Genomic DNA, 22,927 nt, shown 5'->3' on the forward strand with positions numbered 1-22,927 from the left:
GGCGCCGCGGATCCCTCCGCCGCCGTGGGGGCGGGGCCTGCGCACTATTTGCCCTCCGCTCCGCCTGCCGCCTCCCGCGCAGCACCGGGGGGGTTCCATCGCGGTGCCCCGCGCCCTATTCCCGCCCTCTCCGCCGCCCGTCGCCGATCGGCGGCTCCCGGCGCGCCCTCCCCGAGCCCCGCGGCGGAAGGACACCGGCGATCGCAGCACCCGCCCGGGACGGCGCGCGCGGCCGCGCCTGCGCAGTGCGCGCGTGCGCGCGGGCGGGGGGCGGGCGGCGGGAGGAGGAGGATCCAAGATGGCGGCGGCGGCCCGGCCGGGGGGACCGGGCAGGCCTCGGGCGTGAGGCGGGCGGAGCGCGGCGCGGCGGGGCCGGCGAGGGCCGCGGGAGGGCTCGGCGGGGCCGGCGGAGCGCGGCGGCGTCCCCCTTTCCCCCGCCGCGGCTCGGGAGCGGGGAGAGGGCCGGCCCGCGGCCTGTGAGGGGGCGGCGCGGGGGCGGCGGGGCCTCCATGGCCCCCTGAGGGGGTCCCCGCGGGCAGTCCCGGGAACCCCCGCGCCCCTCGGAGCGCGGGATGGAGGAGGCGGAGCAGCAGCGCGCGGGGGGCGCCTGGGCCGAGTGGGGGCCCGGCCCGGAGGGGTCCCCGCCCTGGGTGCCCCCCCCGCCGCCCGACGGGGATGAAGAGCCCAAGCCCCGCCGCGGTGCCGACTGGGGGGCGCCGGAGACCCCCCCCGGAGACGCGGGGACCCCCAGGGCGGCCAAGGGGGACGAGAAGGCCGCGGGCGCCCCACGCCCCCCCCGCGCCGGGGGCGAGCCCCGGTGTAAAGGCGCGGGGGGGTCCGGGAGGGGCTCGGGGCGCCCCCGGGCGAGGAGCAGAGCCCCCGCAAAGCCCCCGAGGAGCGCGGGGCCCGCGGCGGGGACCGGGCCGGGCCCCCCGAGGACAAGGCCCGGCGGCCGCTCGGGGGTCCCCGTGGAGGAGCCCCCCCGGGGGACTGGGGGACGCCGTGGCCGCCGGCGGAGCCCGAGCCCCCCGAGGACTTTCTGCCCCCCCCGGAGTGCCCCGTGTTCGAGCCCAGCTGGGCCGAGTTCAGCGACCCCCTGGGCTACATCGCCAAGATCCGCCCGATCGCCGAGAAAAGCGGCATCTGCAAGATCCGACCCCCTGCCGTGAGTACGGGGGGTGGGGACCCCCCTGCGGCCGGGGACCCCCGTCCCGGGGGGAGAGGGGGGACTGCAGGGGGGGTCCCCACAGCCGGGACCACCCTCTGGAGGGGTTATGGGGGTCTCGGAGGGACTGGAGGTGTCCCGTCCCTTCATCTCCCCGCCTGGGGGTCCTGCCCCGAGGTGTTAAGGGGTGCTGGGGGGGCTTCTCACAGCCGGAGACCCCCACCCTAAAGTGCTTTGGGGATTGGGGGTGCCCCCCCCAGACGGGGACCCCCACTCTGAGGGGTTATGGGGGGCTGGGGGTGCCCCCCCCATCCCTGGGGGTCCGGTGTCACCCTCGGGGTGTGGGGCTGGCGTGGGTGCTCCCCCGAGGGGGGAATTGCCCCCTCTTGGGGGTATCTTCCCATTTAGGGGGTAATTGCCCCCCCGCGGGATAACGCTGCCTATTTAGGGGGAGGTAACTGCACCCAAGGGGGGGGGTAGTCGCTCCCACGGGGAGTCTGTTCTCTTGGGGGGGGTATTTGCCCCCTTGGGGGTGATTTCATATTTAAAGAGATTACTTGCCCCCCGGGGATAGTTCTCATTTATGGGGATTAATGACCCCCCCCTTCGGGAAGTAATTCCCCCAAATTCTCGGCTGCATCCTGGGGCAAATAACCCAAGGGGGTAAATACCCTGGGAGTCAATTATGGCCAGGGGGCCTCGTTGGGGAGGTAAATAACCTGAATTATATGGGGTCTGTTCTTGCTGGGAGGAGTGTAAATGCGCCCCCTGGGGGTTAATCCTTAAGCTGGGGGGCATGTGACCCCTCCGGTGTGGGGTAACCCGGGGGTGGATTTCGGGGTCCCGCACAGCCCAAACCTCGTGGGGGGGTGGACAAACCCCCGATTTCCCCAGGGCCCCTCGAGCCGGGGGCGGTGTTCGATCCCGGGGTATCGGGGCCGTCCCCGCGGGTGCCGGGGGCTCTCGACGCCTCCCGGGGGTCGGGGGGGTCTCAGTGTCCCCCGCGGCCTCACAACAACAACAGTGACACGGCCAATATGGCGCCAGCGCCGAGCCTTTGTCTGCGGCCGCGGGGGGTCCCGCCGCTCCGGGGGCCCGGCCTGGGCAGAGCCCCCGGGCTGGGGAGGTCTCGGGGGAGGCCCGGGGGTCCGGGGGCAGCCGAGCCCCCCCATCCCCCCCGGCCTCGCTCCCCACCTCGCATTCCCGGGGTTGTTTCCCGGTTTTGGGGGGGCCGGGGGGGGTCGCGCGTTGTCCCCGCGGTGGGGGAGGGGTCACGTTGTCCCCTCGGGGGGCTCTCTGGGCCCCCTGGTTGGGGTGGAGGGGCCAGGCCGGGCCGGGCCCCCCCTTTCGGCAGGGAAGGGCTTCCGGGGAGGGCCCGGCCCGTGCTGGCGTCACCGGCCCCGCGGGGCCCCCCCGGGGGATCCCCCCCAAAATAGAGGGGTGCGAGGGGTGGGGGCGCTTCTGCTCGGAGAGGGGGAGGGACACACAGCAAGGACACCCCCCGACATTTGGGGGTGTAGGTCCCTCTTTTCCTTGTGGAGCTCTCAGGGTTGTTTTGTGTGTGTCAGAGTGGGGGGGGCATTGATGGTGGAGCCCCCAACCTCAAATTTGGGGTTTCTCTTGTTCTCTTTCAACTCTGTGTGGGACTGGGGGGGGGGGCATTGTTGCTGACCTCTCCTCCACCCCGAAATTTGGGGTTTATTGCCCCCTTTTCTGCATGGAGCCCCCAGGGCTGTTATTCTTGTGTCAGACTGGGGGGTATGTCTGTGACACCCCAAATTTGGGCTGTCTCCCCTACCCTGCCTATGTGGGACTGGGGGGATTGAGGGCTATGTCTGTGATCCCCCCAAATTTGGGCTGTGTCTCCCCTGCCCTGCCTCTGGGGGCCTGGGGGGACATCACTTTTGACCCCCCTCCAAATTTTGGAGGTGTTGCCCTCTCTTCCCATGTGGAGACCCGGGGCTGCTCTGTGTGGGACTGGAGGGGGCCATTGGTGCTGAGCCCCCCTGCCCCCAAATTTTGTGCTGTAACCCCTCCCTTCCCCCTACAGACCCCCCCCCCAACTGTTCTGCCTGTGCAAGACTGGGAGGCCATCCCTGCCCCCCCAAATCTGGGCTGTGCCCCCCTGCCCTGCCCATGCAGGTCTGGGGGGGCCCCTCCCTGACACCCCTCCCCCCAGGACTGGCAGCCCCCCTTTGCCGTCGAGGTCGACAACTTCAGGTTCACCCCCCGCATCCAGCGGCTCAACGAGCTGGAGGTGAGTGGGGGGAGGATTCAGGGACTGATTTTGGGAGGCACAGGGGTGGAACCCCTCCCTTTAACTCCCCCTCTGTCCCCCTCAGGCGCAGACCCGGGTGAAGCTGAACTACCTGGACCAGATCGCCAAGTTCTGGGAGATCCAGGGCTCCTCCCTCAAGATCCCCAACGTGGAGCGGCGCATCCTGGACCTCTACAGCCTCAGCAAGGTGGGGGCTGGGGATCCCACAGCCAGGAACGCCCTCCCTGAGGGGTTATGGGGGTCTGGGGGATCCCCACAGCCAGGGACCCTCACCCTGAGGGGTTATGGGGGCTGGGGGATCCCACAGCCAGGGACCCTCACCCTGAGGGGTTATGGGGGCCTGGGGGATCCCCACAGCCAGGAACCCTCACCCTGAGGGGTTATGGGGGCCAGAGGGGGTCCCCACAGCAAAGGACCCCCCACCCTGAGGGATTATGGGGGCAGGGGATCCCCACAGCCAGGGACCCTCACCCTGAGGGGTTATGGGGGCTCAGTGTCCCCCTCAGGTGTAGGGTCAGGGTAGGTTCCCCCCCACACTGGGGGGGGATTGTTATCCCTTTATGGGGAATTTTATTAATTTAGGGGGGTAATTGCCTCCTGTTTGGGGGTGTTTGTTCCCATTTAGGGGGGTAACTGTCCCCTGGAGGGGGTTGTTGTGTACTGGGGGGTAACTGTCCCCATGGTGGATAAGTTACCATTCAAGATGATTAATTGCTTCTCTGTAGATATTTTCTTATTTAGAGGATTAATTGTTCTTTTGGGGAGAGATTAATGCCCCTATGGATGGGTTGTGTTCACATTTAAGGGGGTAATGCTCTTGTGAGAGGTATTTTCTCATTAAGGGGGGTAATTGCTCCCTTGGGGGGTTGTTAATGTCCCCATGAGAGATATTTTCCCATTTAGGGGGGGTAATTGTTCCCTTGGGGGGGGTTAATTGACCCCAGGGGGTATTTTCCTATTTAGGGGCTCGTTGTTCTCTTGGGGATCTCTAGTTTTCTTCGTGGGGGATATGTTCCTGTTTGGGGGGGTTCAGCTGCCCTTTCTGGAGGTTCCTTCTTGGGGGGCTCCAGGAGGTCCATGGGCAGTCCAGGGGTGTTCATTGCCCCCTCCCCGGGAGTATTTTCTCAGGGGGGGGGTCCAGGAGGTTTCTGGGGGTCCGTGGGCATTCTAGGGGTGCTCATGGCCCCCCAGCTTGTGATGGAGGACCGGGGGTCTGAGGGGTCCCCAGTCCATGGGAGGGTCCTGATTGCCCCCCAAGTGGTGATGGAGGAGGGGAGGTCTGGGGGGCTTCTGGGGATCCATGGTGATGGTGGAGGAGGTGTTTTTGGGGTTTGTGGTGCTGTCCCACCCCCAGGTGGTGATGGGAGGGAGGGGTATGAGGCCATCTGCAAGGACCCCCGGGAGGGGGGAGTTTGGGGGTCTGTGGTGCTCATTGCTCCCTCCCAGGTGGTGATGGAGGAGAGGGGTCTGGGGGGGCTCTGGGGGGTCCACAGTCCCTCTGAGGGTCCCGCTGGCCCCCCAGGTGGTGATGGAAGAGGGGGGGTACGAGGCCATCTGCAAGGACCGGCGGTGGGCGCGGGTGGCGCAGCGCCTGTCGTACCCCTCGGGCAAGAACATCGGGTCCCTGCTGCGGGCACACTACGAGAGGATCATCTACCCCTACGAGATGTACCAGTCGGGGGCCAACCTCGTGGTGAGCTGGGGGGCACAGGGGGCTGGGGGTGCTCATTGCTCCCCTCTACACGTGGGGATGGAGGAAGGGGGTCTGGGGGTTCTTGTTGCCCCCTCCCTGGGCGGTGATGGAGGAGGAAGGTCTGAGGGGTCCAGGGGTGCTCATTGCCCCTTCCCCAGGTGGTAAAGGAGGTGGGGGGATTCTGGGGTTCTCTGGGGGGTTCTGGGGGTGTTTGTTGCCCTCTCCCCTGGCAGCGATGGAGGAGGAAGGTCTGTGAGGGTTCTGGGGGGTCCAGGGAGTCTGGGGTTGCTCGTCACCCCCTCCCCAGGCAGTGATGGAGGAGGAAGGTCTGGGAGTGCTCACTGCTCCCTCGCCAGGCGGTGATGGAGGAGGAAGGTCTGGGGGGGGTTCTGGGGGGTCCAGCCGATCTGGGGATGCTCACTGCCCCCTCCCCAGGCGGTGATGGAGGAGGAAGGTCTGGGGGGGTTCTGGGGGTGCTCATCACCCCCTGCCCAGGTGGTGAAGGCTATGGGGGCTCTGGGGGTGTTTCCTGGGGGTGTCTGGTGCTGAAGGGCTCCCCCCCACTCCAGCAGTGCCATGCGAGGCCGTTCGAGAGCGAGGAGAAGGACCGGGAGTACAAACCCCACAGCATCCCCCTGCGCCAGTCCGTGCAGCCCTCCAAGTTCAACAGCTACGGCCGCCGCGCCAAGCGCCTGCAGCAGGAGGTGGGACCCCAAACCCCCTCACAAATCCCCCCCCACCGGGGCCCAGGGAGCCCCCCCTGACCCCCAGCACCCCACAGCCCGAGCCCACCGAGGAGGACATCGAGAAGAACCCGGAGCTGAAGAAGCTGCAGATTTACGGGGCTGGCCCCAAAATGTTGGGGTTGGGGCTGGTGGCCAAGGACAAGACCCTGAGGAAGAAAGGTATTGGGGGGAGGGAATGGGGGGCACAGAGGGGGGGTTGGGACCCCTTCCCCAATTGTAATGGGACACCACCAATTCTTGTGGGATCTCTGTTTTTTTGAGATCTCTCCCAGTCTTTTTGAGAGCCTCCCTAGTTCTTTTGGGAACTTCTTTGGAATATTGGGGGTTTTTGGGTTTTTCTTTGGAATATTTTTCTAGTTCTTTTAGGATCTTTGTTTTCAGTTCATTTCAGGTACTGCTCAAGTTTTTTTGAGAGTTCTTGCTCTTTTTTCTTTTCCTAGTTCTTTTGAGACCCCCAATATTCCCTCAAATTGTTTTGGGGACACTTGTTCTTTTGGGACATTGTCACACACCTCCAGTTCTTTGAGGACTTTCTTCCTCCCTCAGCTCTTTTGGGGCTTCCTTCCCCAGTTCTTAGGGATGGATTCCCCCATTCTTTTGGGATAGACCCCCTCGAGTTCTTGAGATCTCCCCCCAATTTTTCAGTAATGCCCCTGATTCCTCAGTAATTCCTTAACTCTTCCATTCCCCCCTCAATCCCTCCGTAACCCCCCAATTCCTCCAACCCCACGTAACCCCCCAACCTCTCCATCCCCCCAACCCCTCTGTTACCTCCCCAATACCTTCATCTCCCCCAACCCCTCTGTAACCCCCAACCCCTCTGTAACCCCCCAACCCCTCTGTAACCCCCAACCCCTCTGTAACCCCTCAATCCCTCCATTCCCCCAACCCCTCTGTAACCCCTCAATCCCTCCATCCCCCAACCCCTCTGTAACCCCTCAATCCCTCCATCCCCCAACCCCTCTGTAACCCCTCAATCCCTCCCCCCAGACAAGGACGGCCCCGAGTGCCCCCCCACGGTGGTGGTGAAGGAGGAGCCGGCGGGGGCCGAGCCCCGGGGGTCTCCGGGGTCTCCGGGGGGCCGGGAGGGCCCCGAGGGGCTGCGGCACAGCCCCGAGCCCTGCACCAAGATGACCATGAGGCTGCGGCGCAGCCACAGCAACAGCCAGTTCGTGAGTAGGGGGCTGGGGGCAGGGGGTCACGGGACCCCTGGGATGGGCAGGACCCCCCAGGACCCCCCCAATGCCCCCCCAGGTGGATTCCTACATCTGCCGCATCTGCTCGAGGGGGGACGAGGACGACAAACTGCTGCTGTGTGACGGCTGTGACGACAACTACCACATCTTCTGCCTGCTGCCCCCCCTGCCCGAGATCCCCAAGGGCATCTGGCGCTGCCCCAAATGCGTCATGGCGGTGAGGGGGGCTGGGACCCCTGGGGTCACGTCACTCTTGTGTTGGCTGGAGGGTCAGGGTGCATTTGGGACCCCCAAATATCGTTCAGTCCTGTCCGTGGGACTGGGACACCCCTATCTTTGGGGTCAGGGACTACTGTGTCGCATCTGTGGGGCTGGGGACCCCTCATCTCCGGGGTCAGGGACCCCCACGTCACATTTGTGGGGGTGGGGACACCCCATTTCTGGGGTCAGGGACTGCTGTGTCACATAGGAGGGGCTGGGGATCCTTTCTGTGGTCAGGGACCTCCATGTCAGATCTGTGGGGCTGGGGACCCCCAGTTCAGTGCCCTGTCCCCTCCCTGGGCCTGGGGACCCCTCAGCTCAGTGCTCTGTTCCCTCTATGTCCCTGGGACACCACTTGACCCCCCCCTCTGTGTCCCTGGGACCCCCAGGTCAGTGCACTGTCACCTCCCTGGGAACCCCCCGACCCCCCCATGCTGCATCCCTGGGGACTGTCTGACACCCTGCCTCCCCCCACACCCTGGGGTCCTCCCAACCCCCCCTCTGTGTCCCTGGGCCCCCCTGACCCCGCTCTGTGCCCCCCCAGGAGTGCAAGCGGCCCCCGGAGGCGTTTGGGTTCGAGCAGGCGACGCGGGAGTACACCCTGCAGAGCTTCGGGGAGATGGCCGACGCCTTCAAGGCCGACTACTTCAACATGCCCGTCCATGTGAGCCCCCGGGACCCCCAAAGCCCCCTGAGCCCCCGAACCACTCCTGAGCCCCCCAGACCCTGCCTGAGTCCCCCTGACCCCGCTCCCTTCAGGGAGATGGCTGATGCCTTCAAGGCTGACTACTTCAATACTTTCACGTGAGACCCTGAGACCCCCAAATCCCTTCAAGCACCCTCCAACTGCCCTGAGCCCCCTCGCCCCACCCCTGGAGCCCCCAGACCACCCTGAGTCCATTCTCTTTGGGGAGATGGTCGGTGCTTTCAAGGCCAACTACCTCAACCTGCCCATCCATGTGAGACCTCCTAAATCCCTCTGGGCCCCCAAACCCTTACAGGCCCCCTGAGCCCCCTCCCTTTGAGGAGACATCCGTTGTTCTCAAGGCCAACTCCTTCAACGTGCCTGTCCCTGTGAGACCCCCCCAAACCCTCTAGAGCCCCCTGAGCCCCCCCTGAAGCCCCCCTGTCTGCAGATGGTGCCCACGGAGCTGGTGGAGAAGGAGTTCTGGCGGCTGGTGAGCAGCATCGAGGAGGACGTGACGGTGGAGTACGGCGCCGACATCCACTCCAAGGAGTTCGGCTCCGGCTTCCCGGTCCGGGACGGCAAACGGCGCCTGTCCCCTGAGGAGGAGGTGGGACCCCCCTTGGGACCCCCAAAACCTCTCCAGAACCCCCCAAACTGTCAGAGGCAGCAAATTGTGCCTGTCCCCCGAGGAGGAGGTGGGACCCCCCCTTGGGACCCCCAAAACCTCTCCAGAATCCTCCATGTCCCTGGTGTCCCCCAGGGGCAGTGGGTGGGACCTGAACGAGGGGCTGTCCCTGAGGGTGTCCCCATGGGGTGACAGTGTCCCTGTCCCCAGGAGTACACAGGCAACGGGTGGAACCTGAACCTGCACAGGGGGCTGTCCCTGTCCACAAGGGTGTCCCCAGAGGGTGACAGTGTCCCTGTCCCCAGGAGTACGCGGGCAGTGGGTGGAACCTGAACGTGCTGCTGTCCCCATGGGGGGCTGTCGGTGTCCCCATAGGGGTGACGATGTCCCTGTCCCCAGAGGGTGACAGTGTCCCTGTCCCCATGGGGGGGTGTTCCTGTCCCCAGGGGGTGACGGTGTCCCTGTCCCCAGGGGTGTCCCCAGAGGGTGACAGTGTCCCTGTCCCCGGGGGTGTCCCTGTCCCCAGGGTGTCCCCAAAGGGTGACAGTGTCCCTGTCCCCAGGAGTACGCGGGCAGCGGGTGGAACCTGAACGTGATGCCGGTGCTGCAGCAGTCGGTGCTGTGCCACATCAACGCCGACATCTCGGGCATGAAGGTGCCCTGGCTCTACGTGGGGATGGTGTTCTCGGCCTTCTGCTGGCACATCGAGGACCACTGGAGCTACTCCATCAACTACCTCCACTGGTGGGGGCCCTCTGGGGCTTCTGGGGACGTTGGCCGGTGTTGGGGTGGCCAGGAGTGCCAGTGAGGGGCATTGGGGTGGCCAGAGGTGACCACTTTGGGGTGCCCCTGAGGTCAGGGAGCTTTTGGGGTACCCCTGACCTCGCCTTTTTACCAGGGGGAACCCAAGATGTGGGATGGGACGAGGAGGTTTTTGGGATGGGATGAGGAGCTTTTTGGTGTGCTCTGACCCCTGTTCCCCAGAGAGAGCCCAAGACGTGGTACGGGGTGGCATGAGGAGGTTTTGGGATTTTTGGGGTGGGATGAGGAGGTTTCTGCGGTGCCCTGACTCCCATGTGCCTCAGAGGGGAGACCAAGATGTGGTATGGAGCGGGCCGAGGTTTTTGGGGTGGGCCAAGGAGGTTTTTGGGACGGGATGAGGAGGTTTTTGTGGTGCTCTGACCCCGCTGTGCCCCAGGAGGGAGCCCAAGATGTGGTATGGGGTGGGATGAGGAGGTTTTGGGATTTTTGGGGTGGAATGAGGAGGTGTTTGGGATGGGATGAGGAGGTTTTTGGGGTGCCCTGACCCCGCTGTGCCCCAGGGGGGAGCCCAAGACGTGGTACGGGGTCCCGTCGTTCGCGGCCGAGCACCTGGAGGAGGTGATGAAGAAGTTGACGCCGGAGCTGTTTGAGAGCCAGCCTGACCTGCTGCACCAGCTCGTCACCCTCATGAACCCCAACACCCTCATGGCCCACGGCGTCCCTGTGAGTTGGGGTCCCCCCTGCGCCCCCAGCCCCCACCCCCAGCTCCCCTGACCACCCCGTGCCCCCCCAGGTGGTCCGGACCAACCAGTGCGCCGGGGAGTTCGTGATCACCTTCCCCAGGGCCTACCACAGCGGCTTCAACCAGGGCTACAACTTTGCTGAGGCCGTCAACTTCTGCACTGCCGACTGGGTGAGCCCCAGAAACGTGGGGGGAACCCCAAAAACACAGGGGGAACCCCAGAAACACAGGGGGAACCCCAGAAACCCAGGGGAGCAACACAAAACCTGGGGGTGACCCAAAAAAACCCAATTTGACTGAGACCTTCAACTTCTGCACCGCCGACTGGGTGAACCCCAGAAACGTGGGGGGAACCCCAGAAACACAGGGGGAACCCCAGAAACCCAGGGGGGCAACACAAAACCTAGGGGTGACCCAAAAAAACCCCAACTTCGCCAAGGCCGTCAACTTCTGCACCGCCAACTGGGTGAACCCCAGGAACATGGAGGGAACCCCAAAAACACAGGGGAACCCCAGAGAACCCAAGGGACCCCCAAATTTGCAGGGGAGAAACACAAAACCTGGGGGTGACCCAAAAAAAACAACTTGCCTGAGGTCTTGAAATTTTGCACTGCTGACTGGGTGAGCTCCATGTGCCCCAGAAACACAGGGGGAACCCAGGGAGAACCCCAAAAATCCAGGGGGAACCCCGGAGACATGCAGAGAGACCCAAAAAAACTAAGGAGAACAAAAAAACCCTAGGGAGAACCCAAAAAACTGAGGAAGACCCCCAAAACACTCAGGAAGAACCCCAAAAATGCAGGGGGAACCCCAAAATCTGACAGGGAACACAAAACCTGGCGAATGCCAAAAAAAAAGTAGAGCTACAGCTTTGCTGAGGTCATGGACTTCTACACTGGGTGAATCTCAAGCACCCCAAAAATCCATGGGAGGACCCCAAAATCTGAGGGGGAACCCCAGAAATCCTGGGGAGAACCACACATTTTGAGGGGAATCCTAAATCCTGGGGGGACCCAAAAAAAACAGCTTGGCCAGGGCTGTGAACTCCTGCACTGCTGACAGGGTGAGCCCCAAAACATCCCAAGAAACCCCTGGAAGAACCCCAGAAAGCCCGAGGAGAGCCCCAAAAGCTGAGGGGGGAACAGAACACCTGGGTGGGGACACGGAAATAAAACAACTTCATTGAGGCTGTGAAGTTCTGCCCCGCTGAGGAGTGAGCCCCAAAACACAGGGGGACCCCAGAAAAAAACATGGGGGCCCCAAATTTGGGGGTTCAACCCTGGGGGTGCCTGTCCTGGGTCAGGGGCTCAGGAGGGTCCCCCAGATTTGGGGACCCAGCCCTGGGGGTGCCTTTCTTAGTCCAGGGCTGTGTTTGGGGGCAGGGTGGGGGTACCCCAGGTTTTGGGGGTTCAGTGCTGTGGTTTCCCAGCTCAGTTTGGAGATGTGTTTGGGGTCACAGGGGGTGTGTTTGGGGGCACAGGGGGGGTCTCATGTTTTGGGGTGACACCCCCCATTTCCCAACTCCCTGCAGGTAAGCAGTGCATCAAGCACTACTGGAGACTGTGTAGTGTATTCTGGGGTTGGGTGATGTTTGGAGGTCTGGGGCTGTGTTTGGGGGTACAGGGGAGTACAAGGGGGTTCCCAGGTTTTGGGGTGACACCCCCCCCCGATTTCCCAGCTCCCTGCAGGCAGGCAGTGCATGGAGCGCTATGGGAGGCTGTGCTGGTGTGTTCTAGGGTCAGGGGGTGTTGGGGCTCCAGGGCTGTGTTTGGGGTCACAGGGGGGTTCCCAGGTTTTGGGGTGACCCCTCCCCATTTCCCAGCTCCCTGCAGGCAGGCAGTGCATCGAGCACTACCGGAGACTGTGTCATGTGCTCTGGGGTTGGGTGATGTTTGGGGGTCTGAGGCTGTGTTTAGGGTCACAGGGGGGGTTCCCAGGTTTTGGGGTGACCCCCCTGGTGTCCCAGCTCCCTGCAGGCAGGCAGTGCATCGAGCACTACTGGAGACTGTCATGTGCTCTGGGGTTGGGTGATGTTTGGGGCTCCAGGGCTGTGTTTGGGGTCACAGGGGTGGTTCCCAGGTTTTGGGGTGACCCCCCTGGTGTCCCAGCTCCCTGCAGGCAGGCAGTGCATCGAGCACTACCGGAGGCTGCGCCGCTACTGCGTGTTCTCCCACGAGGAGCTGATCTGCAAGATGGCCGCGAGCCCCGAGAAGCTGGACCTGAACCTGGCGGCCGCCGTGCACAAGGAGATGTTTGTGCTCGTCCAGGAGGAGAGGAAGCTCCGGAAGGCGCTGCTGGAGAAGGTGGGGGGACCCCCCAGAGTGCAGGGGGGGCAGAGGGAGGGACCCCCAAAATGGGGGAGAGGAGCTGGGGGAGGTGGAGCTGCCGGGGACGGGGAGATGTTGGTGCTGGTCCAGGAAGAGAGAAAACTGGGCAAGGTGGTGCTGGAGAGGGTGGGGAGACCCCCAGAAAGGGAGCAAAATGGAGGACCTTGAAAACGGGGGATAGAGGGACCCCAAAAGCTCAGTGGGGGGTCTGAGGGTGGTGGTTTTGTTCCCTTCAGAGGATCATGAAGGGGTTGGAGCTGCTGAGGTGACCCCAAAGGCTCTGTAGGGGGGTCTGAGGGTAGTGATTTGGCCACCCCAGAGCATCACAGAGGCAGAGCAGGAGGTGTTTGAGCTTGTGGGGTGACCCCAAAAGCTCTGCTGGGGGGTCTGAAGGTGGTGTCTTTGTCTCCCTCCGAGCATTAGAGGTGTTTGAGCTGCTGGGGTGACCCCAAAGGCTCAGTGGGGGAGTCTGAGAGTGGGGGTTTTGTTCCACTCAGAGGATCACGGAGGTGTTTGAGTTTTCAGTGGGGGTTCTGAGGGTTGTTTGTGTGCCCCCCAGGGCACAGAAAGGTGTTTGAGTTGTGGGGTGACCCCAGGGGCTCAGTGGGGGGGTCTGAGAGCCGTTTCTGTGACCCCAGGGGCTCAGTGGGGGGGTCTGAGAGCCGTTTCTGTGACCCCAGGGGCTCAGTGGGGGGGTCTGAGGCCGTTTCTGTGCCCCCCAGGGCATCACGGAGGCGGAGCGCGAGGCCTTCGAGCTGCTGCCCGACGACGAGCGCCAGTGTGACAAGTGCAAGACCACCTGTTTCCTGTCAGCCCTGGCCTGCTATGACTGCCCCCAGGGCCTCGTCTGCCTCTACCACATGGACGACCTGTGCAAGTGCCCCCGCAGCAAGCAGTACCTCAGGTGGGGGGGAGGGAGGGGCTGGGGGGCTTGGTGAGCTCCTGGAGGGGACGTGGGGATGGTTTGGGGGGGCTGTGGCACTTGGGGGGGCTGTGAGAGGGGATGGGAGTGGGGTTTGGTGGGGGCTGGGGGGCCTGGTGAGCTGCTGGGGGGGACATGGGGATGGTTTAGGGGAACTGGAGGTCTGGGAGGGGCTGTGAGAACAGGTCTGTCAGAGGATTGGGATGGGCTGGGGGTCTTGATGGGCACTTGAGGGGGACATGGGGGGGCTGTAAGAGGGGCTATATGACCTGGAGAGCTGTAGAAGGGGGTGGGATTTGGCCTTGGGGGTGCTGGGGGTCTCAGTGTGCCCCTGAGGGGATACACGGCTATGACTTGGGGTCCCTCTTACCCCTCTCACTCTGATTAGGGGGGTCACACAGAACCCCCCCAAATCCCCCCCCTCCCCAACCTGGGGTCCTGCTCTCCCTCCCCATCCCCGCCATGCGTGACCAGCTGCTCCCCCCGAGGCCCATGGGGGGTCCTGTCCCCCTTAGTGACTCCCGGCCCCCCCAGGTACCGCTACACCCTGGACGAGCTGCCGGCGATGCTGCACAAGCTGAAGGTGCGGGCGGAGTCCTTCGACACCTGGGCCAACAAGGTGCGCATCGCCCTCGAGGTGGAGGACGGACGCAAGCGCAGTGAGTCCGGGGGTCAGGGGGCCTTTGGGGGGCTCTGGGGGGTCCTGGCTTTGGGTGGGTCCTGGGGGAATCCTTGGGAGGTGCCCAGGCAGCCCTGGAGGAGCTGGGGGTGCTGGGGGATGTTTGGGGGTCTCAGGGGAGTCTCAATCCCAACCTTGACCCCGCTGTGTCCCGGCAGCCTGGGAGGAGCTGGGAGTGGTGGTGGGGGGGGTGTCTCTGTGGGTGTTTGGGGGTCCCAGAGGGGTCTCAGTGCCCATCCCTGACCCCTCCTGTGTCATGGCAACCCTGGAGGAGTTGAGGGTGGTGTGGTGGGGGTCTCTCTTGGTGTTTGGGGGTCTCAGTGCCCATCCCTGACCCCGCTGTGTCCCGGCAGCCCAGGAGGAGCTGGGGGTGCCGAGGGATGTTTGAGGGTCCCAGGGAGGGTCTCAATCCCACTCTCTGACCCTCTTTGGTCCTGGCAACCCTGGAGGAGCTGTGGGCACTGGGTGAGGTTTGGGGGGGAGTTTGGGGGTCCCAAGGAGGTCTCGGTGCCCACTCTGACCCTCTTTGGTCCCGGCAGCCCTGGAGGAGCTGCAGGCGCTGGGTGGGATATGGGGGGGTGTTTGGGGGTCCCAGGGGGGTCTCGGTGCCCATCCCTGACCCTGCTGTGTCCCGGCAGCCCTGGAGGAGCTGCGGGCGCTGGAGTCGGAGGCGCGGGAGCGGAAGTTCCCCGAGAACGAGCTGCTGCACCGGCTCAAGGGCTGCCTGGGCCAGGCCGAGCGCTGCGTGTCCGAGGCCCTGGGGCTCATCAGCTCCCAGGAGACCGGGTGAGTGGCCCCACGGTGTCACCAGTGCGTACCTGGGGTCCCCACAGTGTCACCAGCCTGGTTTTGGGGTCCTCAGAGTATCTGCTGCCCTGTCCCTGGGATCCCCAGAGCATCACTGTCCTGTCCCTGCCGTTCCCTGTCCTGTCCCTGGGGCTCATCAGCTCCCAGGACACCGGGTGAGTGGCCCCACAGTGTCACCAGCCTGTCCTTGGGCTTCCCAAAGTGTCACCACCCCATCCTCAGCCTTCCCTGCCCAGTCCCAGGGTTCCCAGAGTATCCCCACCCTGTCCCCAGAGGATCATCAGCTCCCAGGAGACCAGTTGAGTCTCATCCTCTGTGAGCCCCTCCCACCCCTATGTCCCCTCCCCTGTCTCCCGGTGTCCCCTGACTGTCCCCTCCCTCCCTGTCCCTGCAGGGTCCCAGCTCCAGCGCTGACGGTGGAGGAGCTCCGGGCCTTCCTGGAGCAGATGAACCAACTGCCCTGTGTCATGCACCAGATTGGGGACGTCCAGGTGGGCCTGGGGGGATCACACAGTGTCCCTGGGGGGTCATGCAGTGTCCCTGGGGTGTCCCTGACCCCGTCCTTCCCTTTTCTGGGTGTTCCCAGAGCAGTTTGTCCTCACCAGTTTAACTGGTCCCAGTCAGGCACCAGATCAGGGAGGTCCAGGTGGGCTTGGGGGGGTCCCTTTTTATCCCATGGGGGTCTCTCAGTGTTCTGGGGTCCCTGGGATGTTCCTGGGGGTGTTCCTGACCCTGGAACAGATGAACCAGTGTCCCTGGAATGTCCACTGGGGGCATCTCTGGTGTGTGTCCCTCACCCCAGAGAGAGTGTCCCTGTACCCTGGGGTATCCCTGTCCCCCGAGGGGTGTCCCTGTACCCCGAGGGGTGTTCCTGTACCCCGAGGGGTGTCCCTGTCCCCAAGGGGTGTCCCTGACCCTGAGGGGTGTCCCTGTGTCCTAAGGGGTGTCCTCGACCCTGACGGGTGTCCCTGTCCCCTGAAGTGTATCCCTCTTTCCAGAGAGGGTGTCCCTGACCCCGAGGGGTGTCCCTGTCTCCAGAGAGGGTGTCCCTGTGTCCTAAGGGTTGTCCCTGTGTCCCGAGGGGTGTCCCTGTCCCCCAAGGGTTGTCCCTCACCCTGAGGGTTGTCCCTGGCCCCGAGGGGTGCCCCTCACCCCGGTGTGTGTCCCTGACCCCGTGTCCCCCGGCAGGCGTTGCTGGAGCGGGTGGAGGCGTTCCAGGCTGAGGCCCGGGCAGCCCTGGCCGTGCCCCCGCCGGGCCCGGGGGCTCTGCAGGAGCTGCTGGCTCGGGGGTCCCGCCTGGGCGTGGAGGTGCCCGAGGGCCGGCAGCTGGAGCGCCAGCTGGCCCAGGCGGCCTGGCTGGAGGAGGTGACGGCCACGCTGCGCTCCCCCCGCGCCCGGGTGCCCCTGCCCGTCATGAGGGGGCTGATCCAGGCGGGCAGGACCGTGGCCCCCAGCCCTGCCGTGGACGTGGCCATGGCCGAGCTGCAGGAGCTGCTGACCATCGCCCAGCGCTGGGAGGAGAAGGCCCAGATGTGCCTCGAGGCCAGGTCGGGCTGGGGGGCACCCTGGGGGGATAATGGGGCTGGGGGCTGCACCCTTTGGCTCTGGTGGGGGATAATGGGGCTGGGGGTGCACCTTTAGTGCACTTTAGGGGGAGTGAAGGGGCTGAGTGTGCATCCCTTGGCTCTAGAGGAGGATAATGGGGCTGGGGATGCACTGTTGGGGGAAATTAAGAGGTTGGGGGCTGCACCCCTTGGCTTTAGGGGCAGATAAAGGGGCTGGGAGTGCACCTTCAGCAGAAATAAAGGGGCTGGGGCCTACTCCTTGTGTCCCCAGGAGAAAAGAGGGCTGGGGACTGCATCCTTTGGCTCAAGGGGGGGATAATGGGGCTGGGGGTGCACCTTTAGGGGGAATAAAGGGGCTGAGGGTGCACCCCTTGATTCTAAGGGGGGATAATGGGCCTGGGGGTGCACCCTGACAGGGATTAAAGGGGCTGGGGGCTGCTCCTCATGTCCCCAGGAGGGAATAAAGGACTGGGGGCTGCATCCCAGGGTGAAAGGGAGGAGAATAGAGCTCTGGGGTTCGGCTGCCTCCCAGAGGACCCTGCCCTGGATTTGGGGGGGCTCTCGGGGGTGCCCCAGGGGGGTCTCTGGGGGTCCCTGAGCCAATCCCCCTGCAGGCAGAAGCACCCCCCGGCCACGTTGGCCGCCATCATCAAGGAGGCCGAGAACATCCCGGCCCTGCTGCCCAACATCCAGGCCCTGAAGGAGGCCCTGGGCAAGGCCCGCGCCTGGATCGCCGACGTCGAGGAGATCCAGGTGGGCTCCCACCCCCCTGAGACCCCCACAAACTCCCACAGGGCTGCCTTGGGGGTACCCACAAAACCCCACCCAAACCCACCCCTAAAACCTTCCTAAAGCTCCACAAACATCCCCCCTAACCCCCCAAGGGCTGCCTTGTGGGTACTCCCAAAAGCCCACCCAAACCCTCCCCTAAAACCTTCTTAAAGTTCCACAACCCCCACCCCCCACAAGGGCTGCCCTATGGGTACTACAACCCCCCCCCAAAAAAAACCCACAAACACTGTCAGTGGCTGCCCCACAGATACCCCCAAACCACCCCTGAATTCTGCCCTAAACCCCCCCAACACCTCCCTCACAAAAAAAAACACAAAAGCCCCCAGGCTGCCCCCAAAAGTCCCTACAAGCCACCCCCACAACCTTCCGAGGGGCTGCCCTGTGGGCAGCCCCAAAACCCTCCCCTCAAACCTCTCCAAACAAAACCCCCAAACCCCCCTGAAATCCCCCTATATCCCCCCAAACCCTCCCTGACCCCCCTGCCCCCCAGAACGGGGACCACTACCCGTGCCTGGATGACCTGGAGGGGTTGGTGGCCGTGGGCCGGGACCTGCCGGTGCGGCTGGAGGAGCTGCGGCAGCTCGAGGTGCAGGTGGGGACGGCCCATTCCTGGCGGGACAAGGCCTCCCGCACCTTCCTCAAGAAAAATTCCTGCTACACCCTGCTCGAGGTGGGAATCGGGGGCTTAGGGAGCTGGGGAGGGGCGGGTTGGAGGATTTGGGTGGTTTGGGGAACTGGGGAGGGATTTTTGGGAGGATACAGGGGGATTTGTGGAGCTGACGAGGGGGTTTTGGGGGATATGGAGATTTGCTGGGGGCTCTTTTGGGGGACCGGGGAGAGGTCTGTGGGGATCTTGGGATTTTTGGGGTTGGGGGTACTTTAAGAGTGATTGAGGGGCTTTAGGAGAGGTTGGGGGATTTGGTGAGGCTCGAGGGGCTGGGAGGTGGTTTTGGGGGGATATAGGGAGGTGCTGGGGGTGCTGGCGAGGGGTTTGGGGGAATTCGGCGGGGGTGGGAGGAGTGCTGGGGGATTCGGGGGAGTTTTGGGGTGGGTTGGTGGAATGGGAGGGGGATTTGGGGGGACTTGGGGTTGGTTTAATGGAACCGTGAGGGGGATTAGGGGGCCTGGGAGGGTTTGGGTGGGTTTTGGGGCGCGTTGGTGGAACTGGGAGGGGCTTTGGGTGGGTTTTTGGGGTGAGCTGGTTGGAAGTGGGCTGTGGCTGGGGGGTTTTGGGGTGCTGACCCCCTGTTCTCCCCCCCAGGTGCTGTGCCCCTGTGCCGACGCCGGCTCGGACAGCAGCAAGCGGCTCAAGTGGCGGCAGGAGCCGGGGCTGTACCGGCTGGACGCCGAGAGCCTGGGGCTGTCAGCGCAGGACCTGCGGGACCCCGGCGCTGTGGTGAGGGGGGGACACACCCGGACCCCTTCACCTCTCACACTCCTGACCCCCACACCCCCCCAGATTGTGGTGTTCCAGGGTTTGGGGTGGGGGGCACCCACATCCCCCCTACTCCTGTCGGTGATCACATCCTCACGTGCCTCCTAATCCCCATCACCTTTCCTATTCCTGATTCCCTCCAGACTGTGGCTTTCATGGATTGGGGGGCACCCACGTCCCCCCAAGTCACTGTCACCTCTCAGATTCCTGATTTTCCCACAGATCATGGCATTCAGGGGTTGGGGGTCACTCCTGTCCTCCCCCGTCCTGTACCCACATCCCCCCAATCTGTATACCCATCTCTCACATTCCCAGTTCTCCCAGGTCGTGTTGTTCAAGGGTTGGGGATCTCCCACACCCCCAGTCCCTGTCCCTGCTCAAATTCCTTTCCCCCCAGATCAGGGTGTTTATTTTGGGGTGGGGGCTCCCACACCCCCAGTCCTGCTCACCTTCCTTTCCCCCCAGATTGTGGCGTTCAAGGAGGGCGAGCAGAAGGAGAAGGAGGGGATGCTCCGACTCCGTCACGCCAACTCCCAGAAGGCCGCGCCGCCCCTGCCGGGCCCGGGCCCCCCCTCGTGCGTGTGCGGGCAGCCGGCAGGGCCGGGAATGCTGCAGTGCCAGCTGTGCCGGGACTGGTTCCACGGCTCCTGCGTGGCCTGGCCCCGCCTGGGCGCCCAGAAGCCGTCGCCGGCCTGGTGGGAGTGGGACGCCAAGTTCCTGTGCCCGCTGTGCCAGCGCTCGCGGCGCCCGCGCCTCGAGACCATCCTGGCGCTGCTGGTGGCCCTGCAGAAGCTGCCGGTGCGGCTGCCCGAGGGAGAGGCCCTGCAGTGCCTCACGGAACGGGCCATCACCTGGCAGGACCGGGCGCGGCAGCTCCTGGCGTCGCCCGACGTGGCCGCGCCCCTGGAGCGCCTGGCGGCCCTGCGGCACCGCCTGCACGGCAGCGACGGCGACGGGGCACTCCGGGAGGCCAGGGACAACGAGCAGACCAAGGTCTGGGGGTTGGGGGGGTTTGGGGGGCTGTGGGAGGGTGTGGGGGCTGTGGGGGCTTGAGGGCTGTGGGGGGTTGGGGGCTGTGGGTTGGGTTTGAGGGGCTGTGGGAGGGCTGGGGGGTTGAGGGGCTGTGGGAGGGGTGTGGGGGCTGTGGGAGGTGTGTGGGGCTGTGGGTTGGGTTTGAGGGGCTGTGGAGGTGTGTGGGGCTGTGGGGTGGGTTTGAGGGGCTGTGGAGGATGTGTGGGGCTGTGGGAGGGGTGGGGGCTGTGGGGGGTTTGAGGGGCTGTGGGGGTTGGGGGCTGTGGGTTGGGTTTGAGGGCTGTGGGAGGGGTTTGGGGCGACTGGCAGCCCTGCGGCACTGCCTGCACGGGGATGATGGGGATGGAACCCCGTCCATGGGGTTGATGGGGATGAGGGAGGCCCAGAGCAAGGAGCACACCAAGGTTTGGGGGGATTTGGGGTGAGTGTTGGGGCCAGCCAGAACGAGCAAAGCAAGGGGGGGTTGTTTAGATGGGGTTTGGGGGACAGCACCCTGTGTGAGACCAGGGACAACCAGCACAGCAAGGTTTGGAGGGGGTTGAGGGGTCAGGGAAGAGTTGGGAGCGTGAGGGAGGAGGAGTAGAGGAGGTTTTGGGGCTCAAGGGATGGTATTGGGGTTATGGGGTGGGTTTCAGGGCTGCAGGGGCTTTGGGGAGGCCGAGTTTTGTCCCCCTAACACCTCCCTGCCCCCCCCAGGTGTCAGTGGAGAACGGGGACGCCCCCAGCCCGGAGAAGAACGGCCCCCTACCCTCGGGTGAGTGGGGTGTGGGGGCTTTGCAGGATCCTCTGTGGGTGCTGGGATCCACTGGATCCCCCCCAGGCTCTGCACAGCCCTCCTGAGCACAGGAAGAGCCAGAGAGCTCTGGGGATCCCATGGGAATGTGTGGGGGGAGATGGAGGGATCTAGTGGATCCCTGGTGAGCACAGGGGGTGCTGTTGGGCCCTGTGGATCTGTGGGATTCACACAGGATCCTGTGAGAGTGCAGGCACAGTGTGGGATCCCAGGGATCCTGTGGGAGTGCAGGCACAGTGTGGGATCCCAGGGATCCTGTGGGAGTGCAGGCACAGTGTGGGATCCCAGGGATCCTGTGGGAGTGCAGGCACAGTGTGGGATCCCAGGGATCCCATAGTAGCTCAGAGAACTGTGTGGGACGCTCAGGATCCCGTGCAAGCCCTCTGGATCCCATGGGAGCACAGGGGTCGCTGGGGGATCCCATCCCAGCACAGGTGACACCACTGGGATCCCAGGAGCCTCTGAGCCCTGCCCATCCCATGGTGTCCCCAATGTCCCCACAGAGCTGGAGGCCCTGAGTGCGGCCCTGCCGCGGCTCCAGGGGCCGGTGCTGGAATTGGCCGAGGGGACGCGGCGGCCGCTGGAGGAGCTGATGATGGAGGGGGACCTGCTGGAGGTGACACTGGACGAGGCCCAGAGCATCTGGAGGCTGCTGCAGGCCACCCGGCCCCCCCCGCTGCCCCTCTTCCGGCTGCTGCTCGAGGTACGGGGGTCCTGAACCCCAAACCCCCCCAAACCCACCCCATGGACACAGAACCCCCCAGACCCTCCCCAGAGCGTCTGGCAGCTGCTGCAGCCCCTTCCTCACCCTTTGTGCCTCCTGCTCGAGGTACAGGGGATCCTGAACCCCAAAACTGCCCCAGACCCCACTGGGGTCACTGACGGACGGTATGGTGCCTCCCCTGTTTTGAGGGGGTCACTGACCACGTGTCAGTTCCCTACTTTGAGGGTCCCTGATGGGCTGTGTCCCATTCTGGGGGTCCCTGACAGGGGTGTGTCTCTGTTCCCCCCATTTGGGGTTTCCCTGATGGGGTGTGCTTTTCCCCCCTCCAGTTTTGGGGGTTCCTAATGGGGGAGGTGTGTGTGTGTGTCCCCTGCCGATCTGGGGGGTCCCTGATGGGGTGTGTCCCATTTAGGGGTCCCTGACGGGCTGTGTCCCCCATTTGGGGTATCTCTGACAGGGTGTGTCCCATTCTGGGGGTCCCTGACAGGGTGTGTCTCATTTGGGGGATCCCTGATGGGCTGTGTCCCCCATTTGGGGTATCTCTGACGGGGTGTGTCCCATTCTGGGGGTCCCTGACAGGGTGTGTCTCATTTGGGGGATCCCTGATGGGCTGTGTCTCCCATTTGGGGGTCCTTGACAGGATGTGTCCCATTTGGGGGATCCCTGGAGTGTCTCCCATTTGGTGGTCCCTGATGGGCTGTGTCCTGCATTTGGGGGTCCCTGATGGGCTGTGTCCCATTTGGGGGTCCCTGACGGGCTGTGTCCTGCATTTGGGGTCCCTGATGGGCTGTGTCCTGCATTTGGGGGTCCCTGACGGGCTGTGTCCCCCATTTGGGGTCCCTGATGGGCTGTGTCCCCCGTTTGGGGGTCCCTGATGGGCTGTGTCCCCTTTGGGGGTCCCTGACGGGCTGTGTCCCCCCAGCTGGAGCAGGCAGAGCGACGGGGGGCTCGTGCCCGCGGCCGGGACCCCGAGAGGCGTCGGAAGCGCCGGGGGGAGCGGGGGGACCTCCCCCTGGCCAAGGAGGAGCTGGAGCCAAAGAGGAGTCGGGGGCCCGAGGGGGGGGACCCCCGGGACAGCCCCCAACCCGGCCCCCAGGCCCCAGGGGTGAGTTGGGGGCTAAGAGGGGGGGTCTGACCTGTGTTCTGGGGGTAGAGGGGGTTTGGAGGGGTTATGGGGGAGTTATAGGGGAGAAGGAGTGGTTATGGGGAGGTACATGGGGAGATCAGGGGGTGATGGGAGGTCCTAGAAGAATAACTGGGGGGTTGTGGGGTGTGGAGAGTTAAGGTCATGCAGGGGGTCATAGAGGTGGTACATGTGGGGATTATGGAGTACGGGGGGGTTATGGGGTATGGGGGGCACAGTGTCACGGGGTTGATGGGGTGCAGAGGGGAGGGTTTCGGGGGGGTCCCCCATATCCATTGGGCCATGGGGTTTATGGGGTACAGGGCAAGACCTGCTCCCCCAAACCAGGGGATGGGGCTCCCCCTGGGGTTTTGAGGCATCCCTCTGGGCAGGGCAGGGGCTCCCCATGGGTTTTTGGGGTGTCCCCCCCACCATGTCCCCTGTGTCCCCCCAGGACTCGTGACGTGGAGCCCCCAGCTCAGACGGACGCTCCTGCTGCCGGTGGGGAGGGACTGGGGGGGCCACGCCGGGCCCCCCCCACCCTGGGACCCCCTGACCCCCAATTGTGGGGG

The 22,927-nt window shown here is 64.5% G+C and overlaps 1 protein-coding gene across 1 annotated transcript; it reads left to right on the forward strand.

Annotated features, from left to right (window-relative positions):
* The first annotated feature begins 461 nt into the window (after nt 1–461).
* KDM5C (lysine demethylase 5C) lies at nt 462–22,927 on the forward strand. Its single transcript, XM_050337323.1, is given in 28 exon segments — nt 462–846; nt 849–1,165; nt 3,345–3,422; nt 3,508–3,630; nt 4,966–5,136; nt 5,706–5,840; nt 5,918–6,041; nt 6,873–7,054; nt 7,137–7,295; nt 7,884–8,003; nt 8,476–8,634; nt 9,215–9,396; nt 9,975–10,137; nt 10,208–10,327; nt 12,265–12,459; nt 13,206–13,387; nt 13,940–14,064; nt 14,723–14,870; nt 15,286–15,382; nt 16,080–16,438; nt 17,071–17,209; nt 17,739–17,918; nt 18,510–18,644; nt 19,149–19,676; nt 20,412–20,469; nt 21,012–21,211; nt 22,155–22,337; nt 22,810–22,927. Coding segments are annotated over 28 exon segments (4,845 nt in total). The 5' UTR covers nt 462–572; the 3' UTR covers nt 22,819–22,927.

The sequence above is a fragment of the Myiozetetes cayanensis genome, unplaced genomic scaffold, assembly GCF_022539395.1.
Source record: "Myiozetetes cayanensis isolate MyiCay16 unplaced genomic scaffold, myiCay2020 scf61, whole genome shotgun sequence".
In the NCBI taxonomy this organism is placed as follows: domain Eukaryota; kingdom Metazoa; phylum Chordata; class Aves; order Passeriformes; family Tyrannidae; genus Myiozetetes; species Myiozetetes cayanensis.